The sequence below is a fragment of the Conger conger genome, chromosome 12 (genome assembly GCF_963514075.1).
Source record: "Conger conger chromosome 12, fConCon1.1, whole genome shotgun sequence".
NCBI lineage: Eukaryota > Metazoa > Chordata > Actinopteri > Anguilliformes > Congridae > Conger > Conger conger.
In genome coordinates this window covers 38,639,228-38,663,869 of record NC_083771.1, presented here as the reverse complement: position 1 = coordinate 38,663,869, position 24,642 = coordinate 38,639,228, and the positions used below count along the sequence as shown (strand labels likewise).

At 43.9% G+C, this 24,642-nt stretch overlaps 1 protein-coding gene across 3 annotated transcripts in view; it reads left to right on the top strand.

Annotated features, from left to right (window-relative positions):
* The window catches only part of arl15b (ADP-ribosylation factor-like 15b), a 98,115-nt gene that overhangs the window by 22,803 nt on the left and 50,670 nt on the right, over positions 1-24,642 (top strand). For all 3 annotated transcript variants that reach the window (XM_061263089.1, XM_061263088.1, XM_061263090.1), the window contains 3 exons: positions 13,751-13,895; positions 16,331-16,390; positions 23,293-23,501. In XM_061263089.1, the coding sequence (XP_061119073.1) occupies positions 13,751-13,895; positions 16,331-16,390; positions 23,293-23,501 (414 nt within the window). The remainder of the gene's footprint in view (positions 1-13,750; positions 13,896-16,330; positions 16,391-23,292; positions 23,502-24,642) is intronic.

The window sequence follows — 24,642 nt, the reverse complement described above, 5'->3', positions numbered from 1 at the left end:
TGCACTGTTTGCAGCATATGTGACACACATGCACCCTGTCTGTAATGTGTTTGGATTTGCCATTGTGTTCCTGGTATGGCTTTTTTCATTTAAGTCTTGTGCTTTGGACATCTTATTCGTTTCTTCCACTCTCTTCCTTCCGAAGTTTGTAATATAAGCATGCAACTTTTTATCACAATAAATTGATGTGTCTATACATGCTGGCCTATATATTGAATTGTTCAGTTTTGATAAAACACTGAATCTTGTGAAAGGATAATAATCATTTAAGGTATAGTAGTAACTCGATTGCAATTTATTGAAAAAATCGACCAGTCCACTGTGTTTATGCTGTCAGCCAACAGGTGGCAGTGTTTCTCCACTCATTCACTCAAGTACAAGCCCTTGTGGAAGTTTACTCCTTACGCTGTTTTCTCAAACACACTTTTCATACTTCTCTTCTGAGAGTAAATTCTATCTGGCAGAGGTAAAGTATGACGCCTGCTTTTTGGCATGTTATTATATATTAATGTTTGCAGCTACCTGCTTCGATGCTGTGTGGCAGAATGCTCCGATGGATGGTAGTATTGACCAGTTGACTGTTGGAATACGCTGGTGCTCATTTGTCCCTGACCTATGGGATCCAGCTGTTGAAGTACAAGTTACATGATTGTCCTGATTTGCATTCTTATCTGCTTAGAAAGAACCCTCATGTCTGCATCAGGGCCGTTGTGGCTGGGCTGATGGTATTGTACTTGGGCATGCCCGCAGGGGCCTAAATCTGTTGAAACACTATATCTGCAAGATATTTTGTGGGAAGAGGGTTAAGATGTGCTAAAGGCAACAAAAATACAAATAAAAAAAGAAAGCAAGAAGAATGGCAACGTGGCATGTAAACATGGCCCTGGTGCTTTGGGGTGCTCGTTTTGTCTCTCGTTTACCCCAATTTGCAGGGTCTTCAGTTTGGAGAGGAGGGGAGTAAAACTAGCCTTGCTTCATGCAAAGGAAGTGTGCAAATGGTGTGAACCAGACCACACTATGGAGTGGCCTGGAAGTCTACGAGGTGCTTCACCCACGGAAAATCTCTGGGCTCTTCATCCGTGCAAAAACATGCAAGGAGGCTCCGAGTCGACGGCTTCTTAATTAGTAAGCGGAGAACGCTCCCTGCTTTTGAAGCCCAAAAGTGTTTTGAGTGCTGACATGCGTAGAGCAGTGGAAGTTGGTGAAATGTTCTGGGGGTGAGTTGTTGGGCCATCATTACTGTTAACTGAAACAATGTTGGAATTCTTTGTCATGCATTTTTGCCTAATTGACTGTTTGGTGCAGAGTGGCGATGGGCCCCACCCCCGCACCCACGCTCGGTTCTCTGGTGGGGGTGGACGCCATTCAGCTGCACCCAGCAAGAACTCCGGAGCCTCTTTGATGCGAAGGCGACTGCGGGATGGAGGCCACAATAGTCTCCATTATTGACCAACCCTCAAAGAGCTCTCCTCTTTATTTTGGACAGGAACTGGACTCAGTATGGAGGAAATGTAAAAGAAAATATGCTAAATATTTCAGAATACAGTGTCTGAAGGGAAGTTGTGTCGGGCGACATTGTGGGGTGAAGAACACGGTCCGGAACCCACAAACACATGAAGGGGTTATGCGCATTTGCATGGTTAATTGGTGATGCCAGCCCAGTTTAATGCAGGCTCAGTTCATTCAAAACACTTCTTTATAAGGGATTGCTTCAACTCGACCCTGTTTTTCTGAACCTTAAAGTATGTTCTATAAATTTCTTACCGTCTACCCATGGTCAATATTGTACTATTATTTGGGGGTTCTTGGGTTACGTTAGGTTGATAGGTTGGGTTGTAGGGTTGTTGTATGTGGTTCATTTCCATGAAGTTTTACTTTGTTTTCCGCAGTTCAGAGATAACTGGTTCATCAGATTTTTAAGACTTTCGACTGTTGTCTACTTTATATTTAAAGCAATAGTCTGCAGCACATATGTGCATAATTGAGAAAGTCTAACAGAAACTAATGAAAATTAGCTTAGGATTGTTCTCTGTAAGTTTCGCTTTATCATGGCAATTGCCTGTTCATAGGTACACATGCTCACATGTATGCTTCCCTGATCAGTTAGTATATCACCTTTTTAGAGCATATGGATGAGATGCATAATCTCTGACACTAGAAGGTTCATGAAGCAGACATTTGTCAAAGCTGGAATGGATGTGATGCTCCAGAGAAGACCAGATGAGATAAAAAATCCTAATTTTCTCCCACCCACTCCTCGATGTGGAACCTTCAGGCTAGGATTTAGTTCAGAAATAAAATTAAAATAAATGTTTAGCGTAATCTCGGAGCGTGCTCAAGGTGTAGTTCTGAATTGCTGTAGTTAGTTTCCCTGTCCACAGACTTCATTGTGTTTGTTTTCCATTCCATGTTGCATTGAGCTCTGGCTACAGGCTGCTGTGAAACATGACGGTTTCAGTGGGTGTGTCAGCGAGGAGGTGACGAGGTGAAATGTAGGCCAGGTCCATTTATATGAGCGTAATCCCAGTAAAGCTGAAAACCACCTGTGCTTGCTGCCCACAGCAGGGGCGCACTACTGTCCATGTACCAGGAGCTGTGGAACAGACACACGCGCCCACACAGATAAACACACACACACACGCACAACCCTGCCAGATGTGCATACGTGCTCACTGCTTATGAAGCTGACTGGTTCATTCAGCTCTGCCCATTCACGCAAACACTCAGCAGTGCCAAGGGCTGTAATTGGGAAAATGTTGCCTCTTCATGTTGGCTGAAAGGACATATTTGGACGTATGAGCAATTGTTGAAATGATCTGAACGTGCTGGAGAGATTCACAGTGCAGTTCATGAAAAGGGACCACGTTGGGAGATTTCTTGGGCAGGATGCATTTCATCAGCTTCTCTTGCTTGTCAGTTACTATACTTGGTTATTACATCAACTTCTCTTGCTGGTCAGTTACTATACTTGGTTATTACAGTAGCACCGGTATTCTACATCTGCTGCATTTTCCACTCGGCCTGTTAGGAGATGATAGATTTATTTATTTCAATGTATATTTATCAGAGACCATGCACTATTTATTTGAGGTGCCAGAGTTGGCTATAAAAAACATTCGAATCAACCCAGCTATTGGCCACATGAGATATTAAACAAGACAAAAGCTAGCCCCTGAAACATTGTGATCTACTTTTGCGATCTGTCAGTATGACACCCAACAGATCACCATTAGAAAAAAAACGTACCTCTATTTGTCTACCATCTTACTTTTGCCCAAAGGTAATGCACAGATATTGTTGTCTCTTCGTCCACCTGAAAGCAGATGGTCACTGCTTACAGAACTCATTCAGCTTGGAAAGGCATGCCTTTCTCCTCAATCCGTTGGACAGCATCTACAGTACTTAGTAATCCCATTGAGTAAACGACTCAGCCCCATTGATAATGTACAGGCTGTACATCTAATGGTGGCGATGCTCTTTGCATTGTGAAAAGCCGGCAGGAGGAATCAGCTCTCACTGATGCAGCCACTCAAAGGCCAATTGTATGATATGGGCTTCGTCTCGTACACACTCAACAATGCACAGCATCTGGTGGACGCTCTTTGTACGTCCATTTCAACCTTCTACCAGAACAAAGAGGATTGGGTGTACGCATACTTAACTACTTACCTTCAAATGGCAGACTCCCTTTCCTCCGGTGCAGTTTAAATGTGTGATCGCTATGTGGAAAATGTGTGTCTGTGACATGATCTGACTGCTACTGCTCATCATGAAAAATGGGGACAAAATTTTTTTTTGTCTTTTTTTCACCTCTATTACTGTCTTTCAGAGCAGTTCAGAAGTTTGGTTGTGACCACCAGCACTTTGTGTTTGTGCAGTAGTTGGGTTGCAAAGCTGAGGTTTATTTATGATCCCCGTGGCTGAAATACAATAGACCGATGATATCCGGACCTTGATGTGATTAGGCTCCCATTTCTTGACTTTGAGAGAGTGCAGATTAGAGGACTTCCCATTTGGAGTCACTCCACATTCAAAACAAATATTTGTAATGTTTCACGGGTGATAAAGGGATTCCGAGCAGGGTGTCCTTTGAGCACTGTTATTAGCATGTTCAGGCGTGCCAGGTAGTCTATATGAACTGTACCGTGACATTTGTGCTGCAGCTGTGTTACCTCAGAAGGTCGATTCCTGGTGCTAATGCTTACACGACCGTTTCCTGTTCGAGCGGTTCTCTTGCCGTTCATGCAAGCATTTTTTAAAGAAATTATTGTGTTTACATGGTTGAGCGGGATTTTTTTATTATTATTTTTATATATGTTATTTTTGTACAGTACAGTTTGATACTGTAATATTTTGTGTACTGAAGCTCTTTAAATGTTTCTTTTCACTTCTTTCCTTTTTTGTTTGCTACTGTCTGGGAATTCATGATTGTTGTAATTAAAGAAAACGTTCAACTTAGGGTGGGTTAAAAGATGCAATAACTTTCTCTTAATCGTGGCCAGAAATTAGGGTGCAAACATACAATACACAAAAAAACACATTTGTCCTTATTTGTGTCAGTTGCTTTTATTAATGAGTTCAGCATTCTTTACTTCTACATCTCTGAAGTCATGAATCTATTTTCTAAAAAACGTTTGAGGTCTTTAAATTAGGTTATTACTTTGTATCATTGGCTGTTTGTTCATCAAAAGCTGTATTTTTCTCCAACATTTGATCTTTATGCATTGTATGTATATTACAGCAGTAGATAGTGAAAAGAAAACACTTTGTAGCCTGTTTGCACAGTATAACACAAGGGATCCTGTCCATTAACAAATCAAAGGTCTCAACTCCTGCCGTTGCAGGAATCAATTTGCATAAAAAGAGTTTGAAGGAATGCACTGCATTCCGCCGTGTCAACCTGATTCTTGGTTGCGGTGCAAAATTTAAAAACTGATTTATTTTTGAGTCAGTCCCCATCTTTCTGCAACAATGGGGCTGTAAATGGTTGTCAAAGCATGGCCTTGCCGTTTGACGGAAACGTGTTTATCTTAGAAACTTTCCCACACTTGGTGGGAGAAGAGGGGCCCGGAGATTTGTTTTTATTAAAAATTAGGCCCATCTCTGATAAATAGATGCTGCATAAAAACGTATGATAGCTGATGCAGGGGTCTGAGCCCCCCATGTCTCTGAGCCGGGGCTCTGCCCCTCGCTCCTCACATTTGTATGTCAGGGGGCTTCAAAAGGGGGCCCCTCCGGCTTTGATCCTCTATCTCAGTGCGGAAAACATCTTTTCGGCTATATTGTGCTGGAAAACTAAAGGTTTCGCCGCGTTATGCTAATACGTCCGGGCTAATCACCCTTCCCAATTACAAGATTTATATTCCTAAATGCCTCACAAACGTGTGCCCCCCCCCCCCCCCCCCATTCCCTCCCAATGTGTAGCAATGCTTAAGAGGATGCCCTCCTTGTGCATGAATGCGGTGGCCTGTCTTCTCCAATGGCAGATTAAAGAAGGGAAAGCATGAAAACATTCCTGTGGGTGAGGTCTTTCCTGGCCTGCTTCCTGCCTTCCCGCTCCCCTTAATGAGAACATTTTTAATAATCGTCATGAAATTCAAATTGGTTCCGGGGTAGACTTCAGACAGATAGATGTTTACTCTTTGTTTGGGGACACTTTAGCTATACAGGCCCCCATCTCCGTACCCCCCGCCCCGTCCCCATGTACTCTTGTGAGACAGTACTGCTTGTAGGACCTGCTGTTTGGATCATATGTCTTCTCTTTCGCTCCATCGTTCCGCTCCCATTATGTTTTCTGCTTGTCCTATAAAGAAAAAAGAATTGCCTAAAAATTTTGTGAAACTTGTGACCAACAAAGAAAGCTAAAGCAAACTCTAAACTGAGGGGAAAAATAGATTTTTGGTCACACAGTTAAAGATTACAGAAGCCAGTCATCATACTACTGATAATAATGAGTTGTGTAATGGGGAAGTGTGTTTACATGTTTCTTGTGAGGGAGGAGAGGGATTAATGGCAGAGTAAACTGGATGTGTTGCTTTTGCGGGGACACCTTTCTCAAAGTTTGGAAGCAGGGTTGTCGGCGGGCCCCCGCGGCCCCCTACACATGAATACCCGCAGCGGGGAACGGTGTGTGAGTGGGGAGCGGTGTGTGAGCGGGGAGCAGTGTGTGAGCGGCGCGAGAGCGGGGAGCGGTGTGTGAGCGGGGAGCGGCGCGAGAGCGGGGAGCGGTGTGTGAGCGGCGTGTGAGCGGGGAGCGGCGTGTGAGCGGGGAGCGGCGTGTGAGCGGGGAGCGGCGCGAGAGCGGGGAGCGGTGTGTGAGCGGCGCGAGAGCGGGGAGCGGCGTGTGAGCGGGGAGCGGCGTGTGAGCGGGGAGCGGCGCGTGAGCGGGGAGCGGCGCGTGAGCGGGGAGCGGCGCGTGAGCGGGGAGCGGCGCGTGAGCGGGGAGCGAGCGGGGAGCGGCGTGTGAGCAGGGGGGAGCGGTGTGTGAGCGGGGAGCGGCGTGTGAGCGGTGTGTGAGCGGGGAGCGATGTGTGAGCGGCGGGGAGCGGCGTGTGAGCGGGGAGCGGCGTGTGAGCGGGGAGCGGCGTGTGAGCGGGGAGCGGCGTGTGAGGGGTATGTTCCCAACGTCTTTATGGAACGTGCAGATCCGGCCCTGGCTCTCCTTGTATGAACCCGTTCTAAACTGGAGCGTTTTGTTTGAGGACGCACTCTGCTTGTGTGGTGTGGGTGCCTCCAGCTCAGTGTCTGGGCCCCAGCGGATAGGCCCCAGCGGATGGGCCCCCGCGCTGCACCGGCCCTTTGCAATGGGCGGCGAGCCCGAGTTTGGCCCCCGGCTGCCGTTCAGCACCCGAGCCTCGATATTGGCACAAACACGCGTGTTTCACGGCGTGCTCTGTGGCTCATTAAGCGGCTTCCTTTGAATTCAGAGATCTTGAAAACATTTTGTAAGACCGCGTGCGAATCAAGGGGGCCGGCACACACTCCACAATGGCGATGGAAATCGCCCACTTTGATCCATGTGTGAACTGCGCCGGTTGCCTCTTATTGCCATATCCAGATGGTGTTACTGGGAACAAACAGTCCCGCTGTAGGATTTCTCAATAGACTGTCTAGACTGGCCTCGGACCAGACAGATACAGCCTCCCATCAAATTAGCGTTTGTCAGATTTATGGTAATGGTTCACAACAGCCTTCCTGTCAGTGACAACAAGATTTACTGCCCCGCCCCCCTCCGACACCGGCTCACCTCCCCACACACTGCTCTGCCCAGTTCCCAAATCTTACTGGAGCAAAACCCGGAATTAAGAGAGGAGAAAAGGGACAAAAACCCACACGTTTGAGGCGAACGTAAAGGACCTGGCATTGAGAGTTTTTAGGCAGTAAGAAGCGCATTGAAGACGTCCGCGAGGGCCCTGTTGTCTAGTGTCGGTTCCCATTGTGGTTAATGGGAGAGGGGGGGTGGGGGGAGCCCGTGTATGGCGATTAGCGGAGCTCTTTCATGTCAGCATACGGAGGTAACCTGATCCGGCCCACCGCTCGGTGGGATTCACCTTTTGACAGACGTCCCGTCCGCTCTCAGTCCAAATGTTTTTCCAAGGCCGCTCCCCCTTTGATCTCACCCCTCTCGGACGGAGGGTCAGAGCTACCATGTTAGGCGGGAGGCCGAGGCTGGTTACTGCAAGAGAGCGGGGAGGGGAGGGGGTATTAAATGACAAAACTGTCTGGGTCTACCCTGCGCTCCATCGCCTGCTCGCCCCGCTCATAAAACAGAGTGGGACGCACCCCTGCCCTACCCCGTCCTGGTAACCGGAACTGGAGACGCGTCTGTTTTGGTGTTTGTTTGTGCTGCGTTTCTCTGCCGTCTTTATTTGTGTCTGTGAGCCAGCTTCCCCGTTCAGCTGTGCGGCATACTGGGAAGAGCTGTCCCAAGCTTCTATTTCAGACAGCGCTGGTGTGATATCCGCCCGCCAAAAATAAAGCGCTTCGCTTCGCAGCTGCACCAAAGTCCTCAGAGCCTCGGAGAAGGTATTTTATTAGTCTCACGTGGGCCCCGGGCCTGGGCAGGTCTGGAGAGCAGAAGCTGGAGGTCCAGCTTGGAGAAGATTGGCATGGCTGGCTCTTGGGTAAGTGGTGTTAAGACTCTGAGCAGAGGCAGGAAGAGAGGACTGAAAGGTAGCTAGATGGTGCTGTGGCTTCACCCATCGCCTGGCTCCCGGGCTGTCTCTCCGACAGGGAGGGAGAGGATCTGCCCAGGGCCTGTCTGCAGCACGGTGCTGTCAATCAAACCCCAGACTCAAGGAGAGAAAGGAGGTGCTGGGCTGGCGGAGGGGGAAAGCACATGACGACTAGTCTACTACCAGAACACCATCAGCGTTTCCATGTTCAATGGCATCTAATAACATATAACAAAATCTGTACTTTTGTACTACTGAATTACATTGTAATACAATGATTACAGTGGTGAGCTTGGTTACAGTATATGGCAGAAATGTTAGCCTGTAAAATATACAGTCTGCAGTGTGTCTTTGTTTCTAGAGCATTGGTTCCTGACGGATAAGATAATATCATCACTCATATTTTGTTTTGTAGGTGGAGTAAAACTACTGTTTAATCAATCTGTGGCATTACAATAACAGTCATATTTTGTTAGCAAAAAGTTTTGTACATTTTGTTTCATAAAGTATTCAAGCAACATGAGCTGTACCAACAGGCACTGGATTCTCTCACGCATGGTGGTTTTCTTTTCATGGCGAAGGCAAGGTTTGAGGTGTAGTTATGAAACGTAAAAACGCAAACGGGATGGTGAAGTGGGCTCTGGTTGAACTGACCCTCGCCTCAAGCAGGAAGTCATGTGGTTGGCCCGGCGACCGTAACGCCCGGGGCTGTGAGTGGTCCGCGTGTCTCCTTTCACCTCTTAACAAGGGTTCCCTCCCACTGCGCCCTGTCTGACTCTACTGTACCATAGCCCGCCTCTGCCCACCCCATCAGATCCACTTCAAAGAGACGGCACAGGATTGAGTGTGAACAACTGAGGGGGAAAGATGAATGAACCCCCGCCCCCCCCCCCCCCCCCCCTCCCTCGTGCCCCCCCAACACACACACACACACACACACACAGGCACACTACCATAGCAGCAGTGAAGGGAAGTCTGTTATGACTGTTGCTGGTGTGTATTACATACATCTCACTCAGTGGCACTCCGGAGCCCCCTCCAGCTGAATAACCATATAAAGGACTGTCATCTGAAAGGTCAGGATTGAGCTCTGCTGACAAGTGCTGGCTGTAGGCTGCTGATGGGTGTCTGGAGGATCTGGGAGAGAACGGCGAGCTCAGTCTGTCCCTTCTTCCCACCATCGGTGTGGTGTCAGTGAGGGGGTGTATTCTGTCCTCCCCTTCGCCCTCCAACTTCAAAACTTCCTAAATAACGGCCCCCTAGTTCAGGCTACAGATGTTTAATGTCTTTTTAGCATTTGTTACAACTGAATAAGCTGAGACGCTGGAGAAATAGTTTGCATTCTCTGACCCTCAATCTGTGAAACCAGCCATTATCATTGATGTAGGCTGGGAACACCAGCGTTTCACTTTGACTTGCCAGAGGCTACAGAGACATGGTTTCTGTGGATCCTCTTACTGTCTACACTAAAAACAAGTCTTATGGAGCATGACAAAAGTGTTTGTGATTCGGTGGCTAAGGGGGAGGCAGTCTGCTTTCACCCCAGCAGATTCTCTGTCAGTGCCAAAACTCTTCAGTTTACGCACATCTGCTGGAAGCCATATTGGATGAATTAGCAAGCCATTTAATAACAACAATTACTAGTGCTTGTGCATGTGCCACAACAGTTGTACTAATGAGAGATATGCTCTCCTAAAGGAGTAATTAATTGACTACACTTGTCATTGTTAAACACATGCGTTTTTTTATTCATTGTGATGAAAATAATTGCGGCAAGCACTTTGCCAAAGTTCATTTTCACTTTCTGCCAGCATTCAGGGTTGTGACTATACCCAAATCTAGATTTGTTCATACTTATGAATGCACTTAATAGCCATGCACAGAAGTAAAATATTACTTTAACTTCCTTTTGAACAAGGTAGTTAATCCCAAAGCCAGCACCAAAAGCAGAAACAATGCATGGGCTTTTGGTATGTGGTGTCTCATTCACAGTACATCATTATTTATTGGCTCTAAAAACACACGTTAGTCTTTAAAATAGATCTAATTATTGATGCAAGGCATGAACATTGAGTGTGTATGGTGTATCAGCAAGGCCAGCGCAAAGTTCACTTTTCTTCACAGCAGAAAAACTTCAGAAACCCAAAATGAAAGCCTTTCATGGGCACATTGCAAGTTGGAAACCATCCTTACCGATTATTGCTGATAGTAATGGTACCATTGTGTTGCCAGGTGTAGTTATTGTGGAATTCTCACTATGTCCAGCTGTGAAAAGTTGAACTATGAGGTGCGGTGTCCCCACCCCTTCATCCCAACTTCAGCTGGAGGGCAACAAAGTTAAGGGTGATGTTTAGTTGCTTATGCTGCCCTGCGTTGCCCATTGTAGGTTACACTTGCATTGAGATTTAATCTTGTGGTATTGCAGAGTGGGTTTGGCCCAGCTGTGTGGAATGTCTGCTGTGGCTGGTTATAATGCTGTTAAATCTTTGTTTCAGAGCCAAGACTGGCCCTCTGCCAGGCCTCTTAATTACATCAGCCGTTTGATGTCTTGACATCTTTTTTAAATTGTGAAGTCGAGGAGGCTCTGTGGGGGATACGCAGTGCACCTTTCAGTGTAAAATTTCATCTCAGAATGCAGCACAGCAATGTCACAGGGAGTATCAGTCTGGAATATTTATACTTCTGTGCTCTTCATTTACATAAAACCCAGCTAATCAGCTTTTACAACTACCAAAACAACAATGAGGTAATGTCTGGAGGCCTTTTACAGAAACACAATTAAAACGTGTCCAATCTAATAAGAAGTGATCAATCAGTTGGGAATCGAGCACTCTCAACTCTTGAGGAGGAGACTTGGCAACATCTTTATGACTTGCAGCATATATATCAGGGGAAAGGATTGGGATGCCCACCCTTGCTATATTGAAGTTGTGCCTCAAACCCAAAGAATTCACATTACTATATTGAAAAGTGGCCTTGGGTAAATGTGTTTTTCGATGACGTGACTGTGCTGAGTTAACCCTTTTTCAGGAAGGCATAAGACGTGTGTGATGTTATTCAAAAGAATGAGAATATCGCAATACAGCTATAGTTAACTCAAGACAAGGAATGAGCTTTCTTGCATACTTGTCTTGCCACCCACACATCTCTGGAAATGCACTTAGAGTTAAAGGGAGCATGATGGGTGTTGGACAGGCCTGAATAAGTGTCCTCTTCCTGAATGATGCAGCTCTGTGACTGAGATTCTGGAAAGTGTCGGGTTGAGCACTCTACCTCTGGAATGATTTTTTTTTTTTTCTTTGAGCCTTTTGACCGGGCGTCCTCGTAAATCACCTTGTCACTCGGCCGATCCAAGGCTGTCTGGTCTCAAAGGGAACTCTGTACCCGGGGTCAAGGGGTCGGCTGTCGGCCGCCCTTTCCACAACTGTTGTGGGAAGTGTGTCCCTTCTGCACTGTAAATGGGTTTTCATCGGAACCACGGCACCCCAGGCTTGTGGGTCTGGTGAGGAAGCAGAAACCCTGCGTGTCCTCCCTGTGACAGGCCAGGAGCAGGTGCTGCAGTGCTCCTGAAGACCAGTCAAGGGTTTCCACTTTGGATCTCCAGACGTCTTAATCATTCAGCCCATATATCTGTAAAAATCTGTAATCTGAAATTGTTTGCTTCTTTTATTTTGTCAGCACAAGTAAGAGGCCGTTAATCTGTTAATTCTGCGATGCAGTTAAGACAATTGAGCTATTGACTGAAAAACACTGATCTAGGTATTGCATATAAGCAAAATCTTGACCCTTGGTGCCCTGTTGTCCTCATCAACGTTCTAATATTCATATGCATCAATTTGATTCTGGGAAATGCAGAGATTTAGGAGATGTAATTTAAATATTATAGAAAAAGAATGTGCTTTTGTGGTCTTCACAGCTTCAGAAATACGTCTGCTCTTCAGATTAAAGGCTGTTATCAGCCCTACTTGTAGTTCCTAGGTAGTAAGATGATCTACCTCGTTTTACAGCTATACCCAGAGAAATGAGGCAGGAGGTGGAGGTTGTAATGACTTCTTTCCCCACCTACCAAAATTTGGACTGACCATGCATTAAAGTCTTAACATATAATTTTTCTCCCTTTGTCTTCAGTGCGAGCTATCAGTTTTATGGATGCCATAGTTAATTTATAGCTTATTTGCATAATTTCACATACTATGTGGTCTCATCCCTATTAGTTACTTTAGTTTGTGATTTTAAGTGTAGATGCTTCCCCATGCCACATCAATCATTCTGTCAGTGAAAATGTATTTGTATACTGCATTTCACAAACATTTGTCACAACATTCTTCACAGAAAACTCTAGCCTAAATCCCCACAAGAGCAAGCCTAGGTGGACAGTGGCAAGGGAAAACTCAATGATGGAAGATGGGAAGAAACCTTGGGAAGAACCAGACAAAAGGGGGCTTTAATGATCAACATGGTCAATTTTCAAATGAATGAAATTTGGCAGCAGCTAGCTAAGTCATAGTCCTGAGGTGGCAGCCCAGATGATGGGTGGGCCCAGGTGGCAAGGGTGGTTTCTCAGCCGGGAGGCGTAGGGAGTTGGAGCTCACTTCCTTCCTGTTATTGGTGCTGAGGGAGGAGATGGTGGCTATGGAGAAGGCTCTGTCAAACCTCGTCTGATGCTGAAAGTGATGTCGAGTTTTTGTAGTGGGCTCCAAATTTAGACGCAGTGAAGAGAAAGTGTCTGCTCCCTGGCACTGATGTGTGTGCCATTCGACAATGTCTAGACATGAGCCTACAGGTGTACTGCGCAGATCATGGCACTGATTATTTTTCAAGGGGCAAGGCTTATATCTGACACAACTAGGATTGTTGCTGTTATTTTACTCTTAATTTAAACTTTAGATAAAATGACATAATTAATGTAGTAATCCATATACCCTCTTGAACAGAAACTATAATAACATGAAAATAAGAACATGTTTTTCCCCACACAATGTTCACCTTTCCTCTGCGGGCCAATTTCATTTCAGTGGAAATTGAATAATGATGCAACTGAGGAAAAACATAGTTCAAAAAAATTCTAAGTAAAGGGGAACATGTTCCTCAGATTACAAAAGTTCTGTCCAAAATTATATTCTAATATCTAGTACAAAGCATCCAGTGCAGTCAAAAACAATTATGTGTTAGCCTGGCCTGCTGCTTTGGGCTGCTTCCTGTTGTGAGACACCAGACACCAGATACCAGAGACCAGCATAGAGCTCTAGATCATCTAAACTTTGTCTAAATGAGATCTTTTGAGTTGTGCATTCAGGGTTCAACACGTGGGTCTTAAATGTCTCACTTGCGACTCATTCAGCATCTTCCCATCAGTGTCCCTCTGGACCTCCCACCACAGACTGTGATTCATTAGGGGCCTGATCACTGTTTGTACCCATCAGAAGCACACAAACAAACATGCCACACAAAGTACTAATATTTCAAAAGAATCCGGGCTTCTGTACCGACCATACCTCTGACATTTTTTTTTTTTCTTTCTTTTTTCTGTGAAATGTTTTCCCCCACATGAAATGCGCTCTGTCGTCTCTCTGCAGTGTTTTCGAGCGCTCTGCTGTAAAGGACCACCCCCGCCAAGACCGGAGTATGATGTGGTGTGCATCGGACTGACTGGCGCCGGCAAAACCAGCCTCCTCTCCCGCCTCTGCAGTGAAGGAACAGACAACGTCGTACCCACCACAGGTGAGGCCCACTTGCCGTGATGAAAAAAAAAAAAAAAAACGTTCCATGCCAACTCCAGGAGATTGCACCAGACCACCTCTTGGATTTCTTGGATTTTCTGTCTTGGTAGACAATTATGAGATTTAACTCCATGTAATTGTTAGCTTGTGGTGACACTAGCTACCAGTGCTAGTGCTAACCCCATTGGATTTTAATTTGCTCTCTGGCCTGCCTGCGCATTTATGTAACAGAAACACTCAGACTCACAAACGCATCAATTCATTGTCGCTTTTATTTTTATCAGACATCTCAAGTCTTATGAAAGTCTGGGAGTGTTTTGGATTTAGGCATGCCCTCCCTCCGCAGGGGAGGAAATATGCCTGTAGAATTTCCCGAAAATGTAAGCAGTGACGTTAGTACTGTGCAGTGGGACCCAGCTATCACGGCCAGCCAGCTGATGTACAAAACTGAATTTAGCTGGCTTATAACATGGCAGCTAATTAATGTTACTGAAAGCTGGCCAGCCACTTGATTAATGATTAGCCACCAAGGCTAATCTCTCGCAAACCCAGCTCACTGCTGTAGTAGCCAATAATCTCCCCTTGCGCCCCCTCCTCCTTCTATTGGATCTTATAGCGTATGAGTTCAGTGTCTACTTCAGAAGTAGAGGGTCATGTCCAGGGGTCATATTCCAGCTAATGTTATAAGTAATATGTTTATCTTTACACAGTGAGAAAATCCTCTCAGATGACTCTCATTTACAGATAAAATGACACTATTTTTACTTATGGAGATAAGACCCCTCAAATTTGGTCCTCCATGAAAATAAGTTAATGTTAAGCAAATAAAAGCAGATCAGTGATTTCTGAGATATGAAACTTGCATACCCCTAGATACAATTTATCACAGATTTAGGGCTAATGTGTTATCTTATGGACCTCTACAAGTCACATTTAGTGCCATGATGAGTGTATCATTGTGACGCTTGGCAAAATCCAGTTCTACAAGCAAAACAAAACGAAGCTTAAAGTTCTATATCTCATCACTATCTACCAACATGCAGAAAAATAAAAAGATCTGAGAGGCGCTGTGGGGAAACCTCCTGAGGTTGGCATGGAATGGCCAAAAAACATTAGCATTACAAAATAATACAGCATTGCATAAGGGCACAAAACCAAAATGCACCCCCTGTATTGCTGCAGACTACGTGACTGACACCAGAAATCCCTCACAGCGATGCTCGCTGTAATAGTTCAAGAGGAGGATGATTCTGGCAGTGAATCCATTTTCGTCAGGAGAAACATTTGTACCAGGAACAGAGTGATTCTGGTGTGGTTTCATCAGTATGGGGAAGTTTAGTCCAAATCACTGCTGTTAACTCCAATCTCCACTGACATTTGTCTGGGAGAGTTTTTTTTTTTGTGACCAAACGTTGTGCACTTTTCCAGAAATTCTATTATGGTTATGTATTTGTACTGGCATGCCACTTCTCATCATCATTGAGATGAAATGTGATGCAGTGCAGTCCTAATGTGGAAGTGGAGGGCCCGTGTCCAGGTGCTTCTAATACCAGCTGTAATGGATGGAATACACATATTTCACTTCACACCAGAATTACTTTGGCTCTCAACACATAGTGATCCTATCTTGGACTATATGTTAGTTTACTCATGCCAGTCCGGGGTCAAATACTGATAGTAATTGAGTAGTTTTTGTTTGAAGTACTGTTTTGATGTATTTGCAAACAAAATAACCCCCCAAAAGAAGAAGACTTGAAGCATTTATTTTTCCCTCAATATCTCTGATCTATGAGGTACTTTGCATACGGATCTGCATCATGGACACCACAAATGACCCCACACAGGCATTAAGGTTAGAGGTAATGAGAGTTTGCAATACATCCGTGAAATTAAATACAAAATAATTGTACATACCTTGTTTAAAAGACAGTTTATTGCAAAATACCTTTAATAATCAAATACTCATATTTATGAACTAATAAACAAATACTTCAAATAAAAGGTATATATAATATATGTGAAATGTCTATTCGACCCTGGTCTGACTATTATGATTATAACTGCTGTAGAAATAATTATGGAGTATTAAAGGAGCAGTTCACCCAAAAATGAAATGAAGGTGTGTCTCCACTTAACCCAGACTGGTATCTGTCCATCCTGATAGTTTGGTGCATTTTCTAAATATTTGCTGTAGTTGACACTGGAAAAGCAGACCATATAGGTCCTTTGCCTTGTGGCTTCAAAGCACCAGAAATTTAGATTTATCTTAGATTAGATTTAGCAAAAACATTAACCGTTATTTTCACACCACTCCAGCCACATTGGCTACATGCTGATGGTGATGCCCTGGTTACACTGAGAATGTTAAATAGTCCAACATCACTGAAAACACATTCCAGTTGAAATGTCTCCATAATCCTTTCTCTTTTTTTCCAGGTTTTAGTATCAAAGCCGTACCATTCCAGAATGCCATCCTAAATGTAAAGGAACTTGGAGGTAAAGTTTGGTTTTGCATGAGTTTGAATCGATTTGTTGGTTGTGACAAAATATTACTACGAGTTCATTTTAAGAGCATTCAGTTGCACATTTTTCCATATAAAGCAGAGATTATGGTTTTTGTGCTGGGCATCCTGTTTGTCATCTTGGACAGGTAGGCAGTGAGTATAATCCCACAGCGGGATAACTCCGCACATTTTATGGAGTTTGCTTGTCTGAAAACCTCCAGGAGAGACTGCTCAATGACTTAGACCCCTGATACCACCCGCTCCTCCCAATCCCTCCACTCTGTGATTTCCGCCTGCTGCACTTTTGTTGCCCAATCCAGATGAAATTTGGCCAATCACTTTTATCTCATTACCTTTCAGAAATGTCTCTGAGCCTATGTCAGTGCTCCTATGTAACCTTTGAGGTGATGTTCAAATTGAGATGTGACTAGTAGTTTTTCAATCTGATTTTACACTTTATACAGGTTTTATGGGGTTCAGAGTGAACCACTGATTCTTGCGGGTTCCTTTAGTCATAGCTTTGTGAGCACATGGTTCAGATGAGTTTCACCAGCCCTTGCTGTTCACACATTCTGGTTTCTGCATACAATTAGTGTGCATTTTCAACGTGTGTATGTTGAATGAAAGGGCGGCACGGATGGTGCAGTGGGTAGCACTGCCACCTCACTGCAAGGAGGTCCTGGGTTCGAATCCTGGTCGGCTGGGGCCTCTCTGTGTGGAGTTTGCATGTTCTCCCCGTGTTTGCGTGGGTTTCCTCCGGGTACTCCGGTTTCCTCCCACAGTCCACAGACCTCCGATGGACTGGCGACCTGTTCAGGGTGTATTCCTGCCTTTCGCCCAATGTATGCTGGGATAGGCTCCAGCCCCCCTGCGACCCTGTTCAGGATAAGCGGGTTAGGATAATGAATGAATATTTTGAATGAAAAATAGTCAGTTAAAATGGAAATTAGACCGATGACAATAGATATTGAAAATAATGGCTCAGTTTAGTTTTTTCCTTTTAGAGCAGTGGTCTCCAACCCTGGTCCTGGAGAGCTACTGGGTCTGCTGGTTTTCGTTCTTACCCTGCAATTAACTGTAATCAACTGCTCTAATTTAATTAATTAACTCACCTCACCTGGTTACCTAGGTCTCAACATGTGCTGATTTTAAGGTGAAAACAAAAACCAGCAGACCCAGTAGCTCTCCAGGACCAGGGTTGGAGACCCCTGTTTTAGAGGAATCTTTGATGGCTGCTCATCTGTGGTTTAGCATTGTGGGAAGAGGTGAGTCCCTGGCATATTTGGCTATGCAGGGTCATTTGCTTACTTTGAAAGATGCTGGGAACTTCACAGGTTCACTCTATAGCTGAAATGAGCCTTTGTGGAGAGGAAGGCTTAGAGAGGAAGGTTGTGAAAGTTTTAAATGTCAGATTGTAACAGTGGAGTAGGCAAAGATGTTCAGATTGTCTGCAGGATACACAAGTGACTTACAGTTGATTAGACTAGGCAGGGGACAATCCCCCCTGGAGCAATGTGGGGTTAAGGGCCTTGCTCAGGGGCCCAACCGTGGTGTGGACTGCGCCGGGATTGAACCACCAACCTTCCGGGTCCCAGTCATATGCTTTAACCACTAGGCAACAGGCTGCCCCAGTCATCCCATCTAGCACCTGAAAGGGAAATTGAGGTCCCAATGATGTTAGGAAATGTTCTGGTTTAGGACATATTTTATCCAATTATTACTCAAACATTTGAACCAAGGCCACAGTTGTACCTAATAAATTAAGAACATACTGTAAGAATACATCCTGATAAGAGTGGGCCATTTCATTCATCTAGGCTTGTCATTTACCTACAGACTAGACTGTATTTTGCACTGCCTGGAAAATGAATCTGGACTTGAATGCCCTGTGTACAAAGTGGCAGACTCCATTAGATGTCGCTTATTCAATCCACCCATTGCAGCTTTGTTAGTAATTTGCAGACTCTCAGCTGTGGACATGTTTTTGGCTAGAACAGTTCTGATGGTGAGGAGAGAAATCCAGCTGCAGACCAGAGACCGTTTAAGGGCTAGAGTTTCAAGCTGTGCATCTCAAAGGCAGCTCCATCCTGTCCGTGGAGGATAACGATTCATTACTATGACTCCTGATGTCTAAACAGGGAAATGCCTTTTACCACCAATTCCCAAGCGATGCTAGAACTACGTCCTCTTCCTCAGACAATTCTGAAAGCACCTTGATGTTTGCAGAACTTCAGGATTAGCTCAGTTCTGTATTGTTCATTGACCTTTCATTTCTTTTAAGTTAAGCAGAGTAGACACTAATCATTAAGGAAAATGTGTGGCCAACTTTCGTCGGTCATTGTCTTTTTAGAGTCATGAAAACACAGCTTCCAGCTATTTTTACATCTAAATTATTTCCACTTGTGCACCACGCTGTAATTATTTTTTAAAGCTTAAATGTAGAAGTCAATATAAAGGAGTTTCAGATGGTGCCTTAAGTTGACCTCATTGGCAGGTCAGGTCTTGACCAAAAAAAAAAACAAAAAAAAAAAACGAAGTGGTTTTCCCACCCCTAATTTTGGGATATGACGGGAGCATTAACCTTGAACTGCAAAGAGAAATTGTATTATGTTTCACTGCAAGGACCACATGCCCATTGTCAGAATTGCTAGAATTGTTTGTGCAGGGCCTTTACGATGGTGGCCTGTGCTGGCCCCAGTTGAAGACTAGGGGCATATCTGGTGTCCCTGCTAATTTATTGCCCCAGTCTGCAGATACCAGGCTGGTTGCCAACCTTAGTCCCATGAAGGATTGCCCATGCTACGAGCTGCTCTACATATTAGGAAAATGAAGCCTTTCTGCAGAAGTTTAGGAAGGAGGGCCATGAATACTCTGATATTATGATACCTGTAAGGCTGTGTGGTTATTGGTCTGTGATATCGTTCATCTGTGTTAAACTGCGTCTGTGTGGTGTAGTGTAACGATGACAGAACTGGGGTTGTGGCTCAATGGTTGTGGGTTCGAGCCCTAGGTATGATGCTGATTTCAAACCATTGTGCAAAGTGCTTAACCTGGATTGTTTTAGTAAATCTAAAATGTAATCTGTCGTTTTGAAATACAAGAGTACATTTTTTCTGCTCGTTTGAAATGGCTTTTTTCCTGGAATTATTGTTGTTTTTGTGGACATGCGGACAAAAAGTGCTCCATTAAAAGATAATGGAAGGAGGACATGATTTGTAATGCGAGGAACACAATTGATAGTGAATCTAAAGCCTGATTTATACTTCATTGCACAACACTGATGGTGGTGCATGATTCTTCATGAATCTGACCATCAGTCTAAACTCTTCAAGGACAGAACCATACAGACCCTGCACCACCACAGACAGGATATCTGAAAACACTTATCTCACACTTTTCCCCTCAGGAAACCGCAGAAATGTAATAATTTTGTTGCAATGTGGTTTGTATTATTGCTAAACTTGATCATAATGTGGTTTGCCTTGTTGTTAAATGGCCTTGCGGTCGAGCTGTCTTATTTTTGTAAAAATAACAAATCATTTAATCATTTGTAAATTATTATTAAGCTTAAAGCAGTGGAATACATTCTGTTCTGATTTAGATTTTTGACCCAGGTATGGTTTTTAAAGCACTTTTGTGCTTTAATTCTTGCAAATCCTGTTTTTGGTTCTTCAGGTGAAGAAGTTGTTTTGAACTTGTAATGGACATACGTCCGTTTTGTTTTGATGGATATTACACAAAGGAGTCACATTGTGCAGGCGCTTTGGTTGAGGGAGACTTTTTTGATTCCAGGGAATGGACAATGTGTTAACAATGAAAGCCTCTTCTGAATCCTGGTACCCTTCTACCTCCAGAATAGGCTGGTGAAGACAGTCCTCCAGCTTACTCAGTTCCAGAGAAGTTCCCCTCAGAAGTCTGTTTTCTGTTAGGGACTTCAAAGGAGCCTCCTTTAACTTGAGTTCAAACAGTAAAAGTCAAACTCAGATTAGCAAAATGGTTTTGTTCCATTAAAGGTAAAGTTAGCAGGTAAAGATAACCCACCAAATGTGGAAGTTAGTATTTGTGTACATAATTGTTAACAGAAAAATTAAAGTGAACCCAATTTGTTTTTCCTGAAACTGGTTTAGTTTCTGTGTTTCAATACATTTACACAAACTCCAACACAGAAACTGAGGATATCCCTTTTCACACATCCAAGTGAAAATTTTGAATTTCATATTGCTAGTTGATTAAAAGGACAAGAGAGTGTATTAATGTGGCTCACTTTAGGCCAGCTACTTACAGGACTGGAGTGTGATTAGTAGTGTAGAACATCGCTGCAGTACTGCTTATGACTACCAGCCATTTGCCAAGAAGAGCGGTTTCCAGTTTCTGTCCATGAGGTCATTTTTATTTTCTGGATTTCTTCTCTCAATTCAATATTTATTTCACTTCAGACACAATTTACTTTTATTGTAATAACATGGCTTACAACGTCTATATCGTAGATGAGGCAGGGTGATTTGTACATTACTATAAATATATCATAAATTGCTTGTTGTTCCGGTGATGTTTTTCCAGTTCCATTTTAGTTGATCTTTAATATCGTAGTCATTGGCAATGCACCCTGAAGAATCTGCCCCAGAGTGGACAGTAATGGAAGTGATGTGAGGGCATGTTTACCTGTCAGAGTTGAAGTACAGCGTCATCTAAGGTGCTTGCATTCACCGTGCGCAAAGAAAAAAAACAAAAAAAAGATAAAAGAAAAGATATTTTTGTGCAGGCGGGGTCACACTCTTTTCGCGGTGGCTTGCATAATGCCTGCACTGGTTCTACTAGGTTATTTCAGGATAAGCTTAAAAAAATCTACCATTGTAGATTGAGGGTGGTGAATGGCTTTTGTATTCAAACATGCGTGCTCTGAATGTCTGGAATGTGTGCCAGTTAAAAAGAAGCATATTGCAGGAAAAGTGGAATTTTTACCAGATTTATTTTGTTGTGTAACATTAATTGGCTCGCTGTGTTCGACTTGTACATGACAAAGCCCATACAGTTTCATTTTAATATGAATAAGTAACACGGAGTCCTCACTGCACAATATAAACATGCATACTTACTGCGCAGTCTATTAGTATTTGGATGGTGATACAATTTGTGTTCTTTTGGCTCTGCATTCCAGCACATTGGATTTGAAATTAAATTCAGGGTATTTGCATCCATATCGGTTGATCTGTACAGGTATTACATTCTTTTTCATAACTATTCCCCCCATTTTATGGGACCAAAAATAATTGGACAGCTGGCCTCCTGATTAGTTTGGGTGTAGTCCATTGCTTCCTTAGTGCAGGTATAAGAAAGCTTTCAGTTTCTGTTTGCTACCTGAATAAAACCCTTTCACCCCTGGAATAGGGAGGTAAAACAGAAGTTTAGAGAATGATACGTGCGGTATATTGCTCCCAAATAAATAGAGCTGTGAAAGCTAAATATTAGCAATGTAATGCCAATATTAGCAATTGGCATTACATTTTGAAGCCACCGGTTGTAGATTTCCAAATCTTGACTGATGGAGACAAACGTACCAAAGGCCTCGTGATAAAGCTTCATTGGAACTCCGAAGAATTGTGTGGCTTTACATTTTCTGAATGCATCAAAGTATGGCATCCTGCAGTAATCACTGTGCAGTGGAGACAGAGTATCGAAAAACACAGGTTGTGGCAGAAATGTTCTGTAACTTTATTAACATGGAAGGAAGTCTATAATAGCGGAAATAATGACTTATCTTTGGCCGTACCCCTCTGCACCCCTGCGGGCATGAGCTACACTGACATTAAAAATGAAAAAGGGACTCTGGGGGACATCGGAGAGGAACACCGTTTGTTACCATGTAGTGCTCCTCCACAGATTACTTAGACTAACAAAAGTTGTGTTGCACCGAACCTTGGTGAACAGATCCTTCCCAAATTGCAGCAAGGAATAGAAACCATATGTTTGTGATAAATCGGAGGCATTTGAACTACGCTGTAGAGTTACCATCAGAATGTTCACTTGAAAGTAGCCATGTACACAGCAATTTTCCAACTCAAAGAGTTGACTTAAGAAAATCTCTGTGTTAAATATAGTTCATTTAGGTGCTCATTTCCTCATGGGCTTAGGCTTGTCTTTGGAGACAATAGTTGGCACGCAAGGATGAAGTTATCAATCTGTAATTGCACTTCAATTGCGCTCAATGATTTTTATCAGAACAGTATTGCAAAATGCTGCAGTCAGACTGGAAACATGGTACCGTACTATTGCTGGTTCTCTGAGAAATATTTAAACCTTGTAAATCCATCGTAAATATCTTCGCACCAAAGCTAAAAGAGTGGAGGCACATGAATACACAGGCCACTGTCATTGTAAAGAAATCATTTTCATTTGCTTGGGATCCAGTTTTATTTCCTGTTGTATTTCAAGCTGGCTGCTTTGTTCTGAGGGAATATATTGTGTTCAAGTTATTTACGGATTAAACCGAGAAATCTATTTCTTTTGCTGAAACTTTGTTTTGGTTTCTTCCTGTAATTAGAAACATGATATTTATTCTATAAATGAATTGCAAGAACTTTGGAATGTGTTTGAATTTGAAGTGCTATTGAAATCCATTTACACTTGAACCAGTGTTTTTTTCCCCTTCTCCCCATGTGTGTTAATTCTTGAAGGAATTTTGGAAAATTTGTGTTTGTTCAGATTTAAAGCAACATTGTGGGTATTAAAATGTATTTTGTTGTTCTTTTTATAAGATTACATTCAATCTGTAACCATCTCTGCCTTACCCAATGCCTGATTAAAGTGACAAAAACTCTACTCATCCGTTTATAATAAATGGTGGAATAATACCCAGAGGAGGCACAGTGATGTTGAATAGTGTTTCTCTCTAAGGTGCTGACTCGATAAAGAAGTACTGGAGCCGGTACTACCAGGGCTCCCAGGGCGTGATCTTCGTTCTGGACAGCGCCTCCTCGGAGGAGGACCTGGAGCTGGCCCGGACGGAGCTGCACTCGGCCCTGCAGCACCCTCAGCTCTGCACGCTGCCCTTCCTCATACTGGCCAACCACCAGGACAAGCCTGCCGCACGCTCGCTACAGGAGGTACGTTTTCACACAGCGCGTGGAACACGGGAGCGTCGCCCCTCCGAAACACGTTCGTGTGAGAGGGGAGCGGAGGTTGGGAGAGAGGTGGGTGTGAAATGCGTGGTCTTTGCTGCGGCGCTGTGTGCGCGGTATTGGCCGTCTCGCTCCTGCGTCGCTTTCATTTGGAGTATGTCCTCCGCTTGGGTGACTTCAAGAGGAGTGGGATAAGAAATGAGCGCATTGTGACATGGGCTTTAATGACGTCCTTCCACATGCTGAGGAAACCCAGGATGTTGGAGGGAGAGAGAGATGGAGAGAGATGGAGAGAGAGATGGAGAGAGAGAGGGAGAGAGAGATGGAGAGAAGAGGGGTGGTGGGTGAGAGAGAGGGAGAGAGAGATGGAGAGAAGAGGGGTGGTGGGTGGGAGAGATGGATTTTGGCATGAAGGAGCTTGTCTTTATCTTCCATGAGTAAAAGTGAGAAAGGCCTGAACATTTGAAGCATGCCTGTACAGTTTCACACTGTTCCTCGTGTGGTAACACAGTTACTACATACAGCGCAGTACATTTTCAGTAATGTTAGATTTATTTTCATTGATGCTGGTCCAGTAAATCACATCTACTTTAAATTGCTCAGGTAATCCAGATAAAGATATTCAGAGGAAACCCAAAACCCAAAAAGACTTGCTCTAGGTGTCTTTTGGATTTATTTATTTAAAATGTCCGCTGCAGGTTTTTATATACTGCTTTTGTAGCACAAAATAAATCTGCCACAAGTGGTGAATGTGTAGGTTGTTGTCTGAGGTTGTTGTCTGAAATGCTTATGTGGCTTAATTAACATCTGAAGTGTTTACTTTTTGTCCACTTTTCTTATGCAGTTAATTTGACCCAATTCTTGTGGACTGAATCTAGCTGGTGATTATAATTTTGAATTGCCTTATATTGGCATACTGTTGGGTTTGGAGGAAAGGTGGTGCTTGAGATCCAGAGGTAGGCAATGACATCTGGCATGGGACCCGGCACACTGACTTCATCCAGAGCCTTTTCCACGTATGCCAAAAATGGAAACGTAACTGTTTGAGCTCTGGGAAATAGGAAGCCTGGTTTTTCAGTATGTTAGCTCCTCTTGTAAAATTGACCTCACAACTGGACTCATTCAG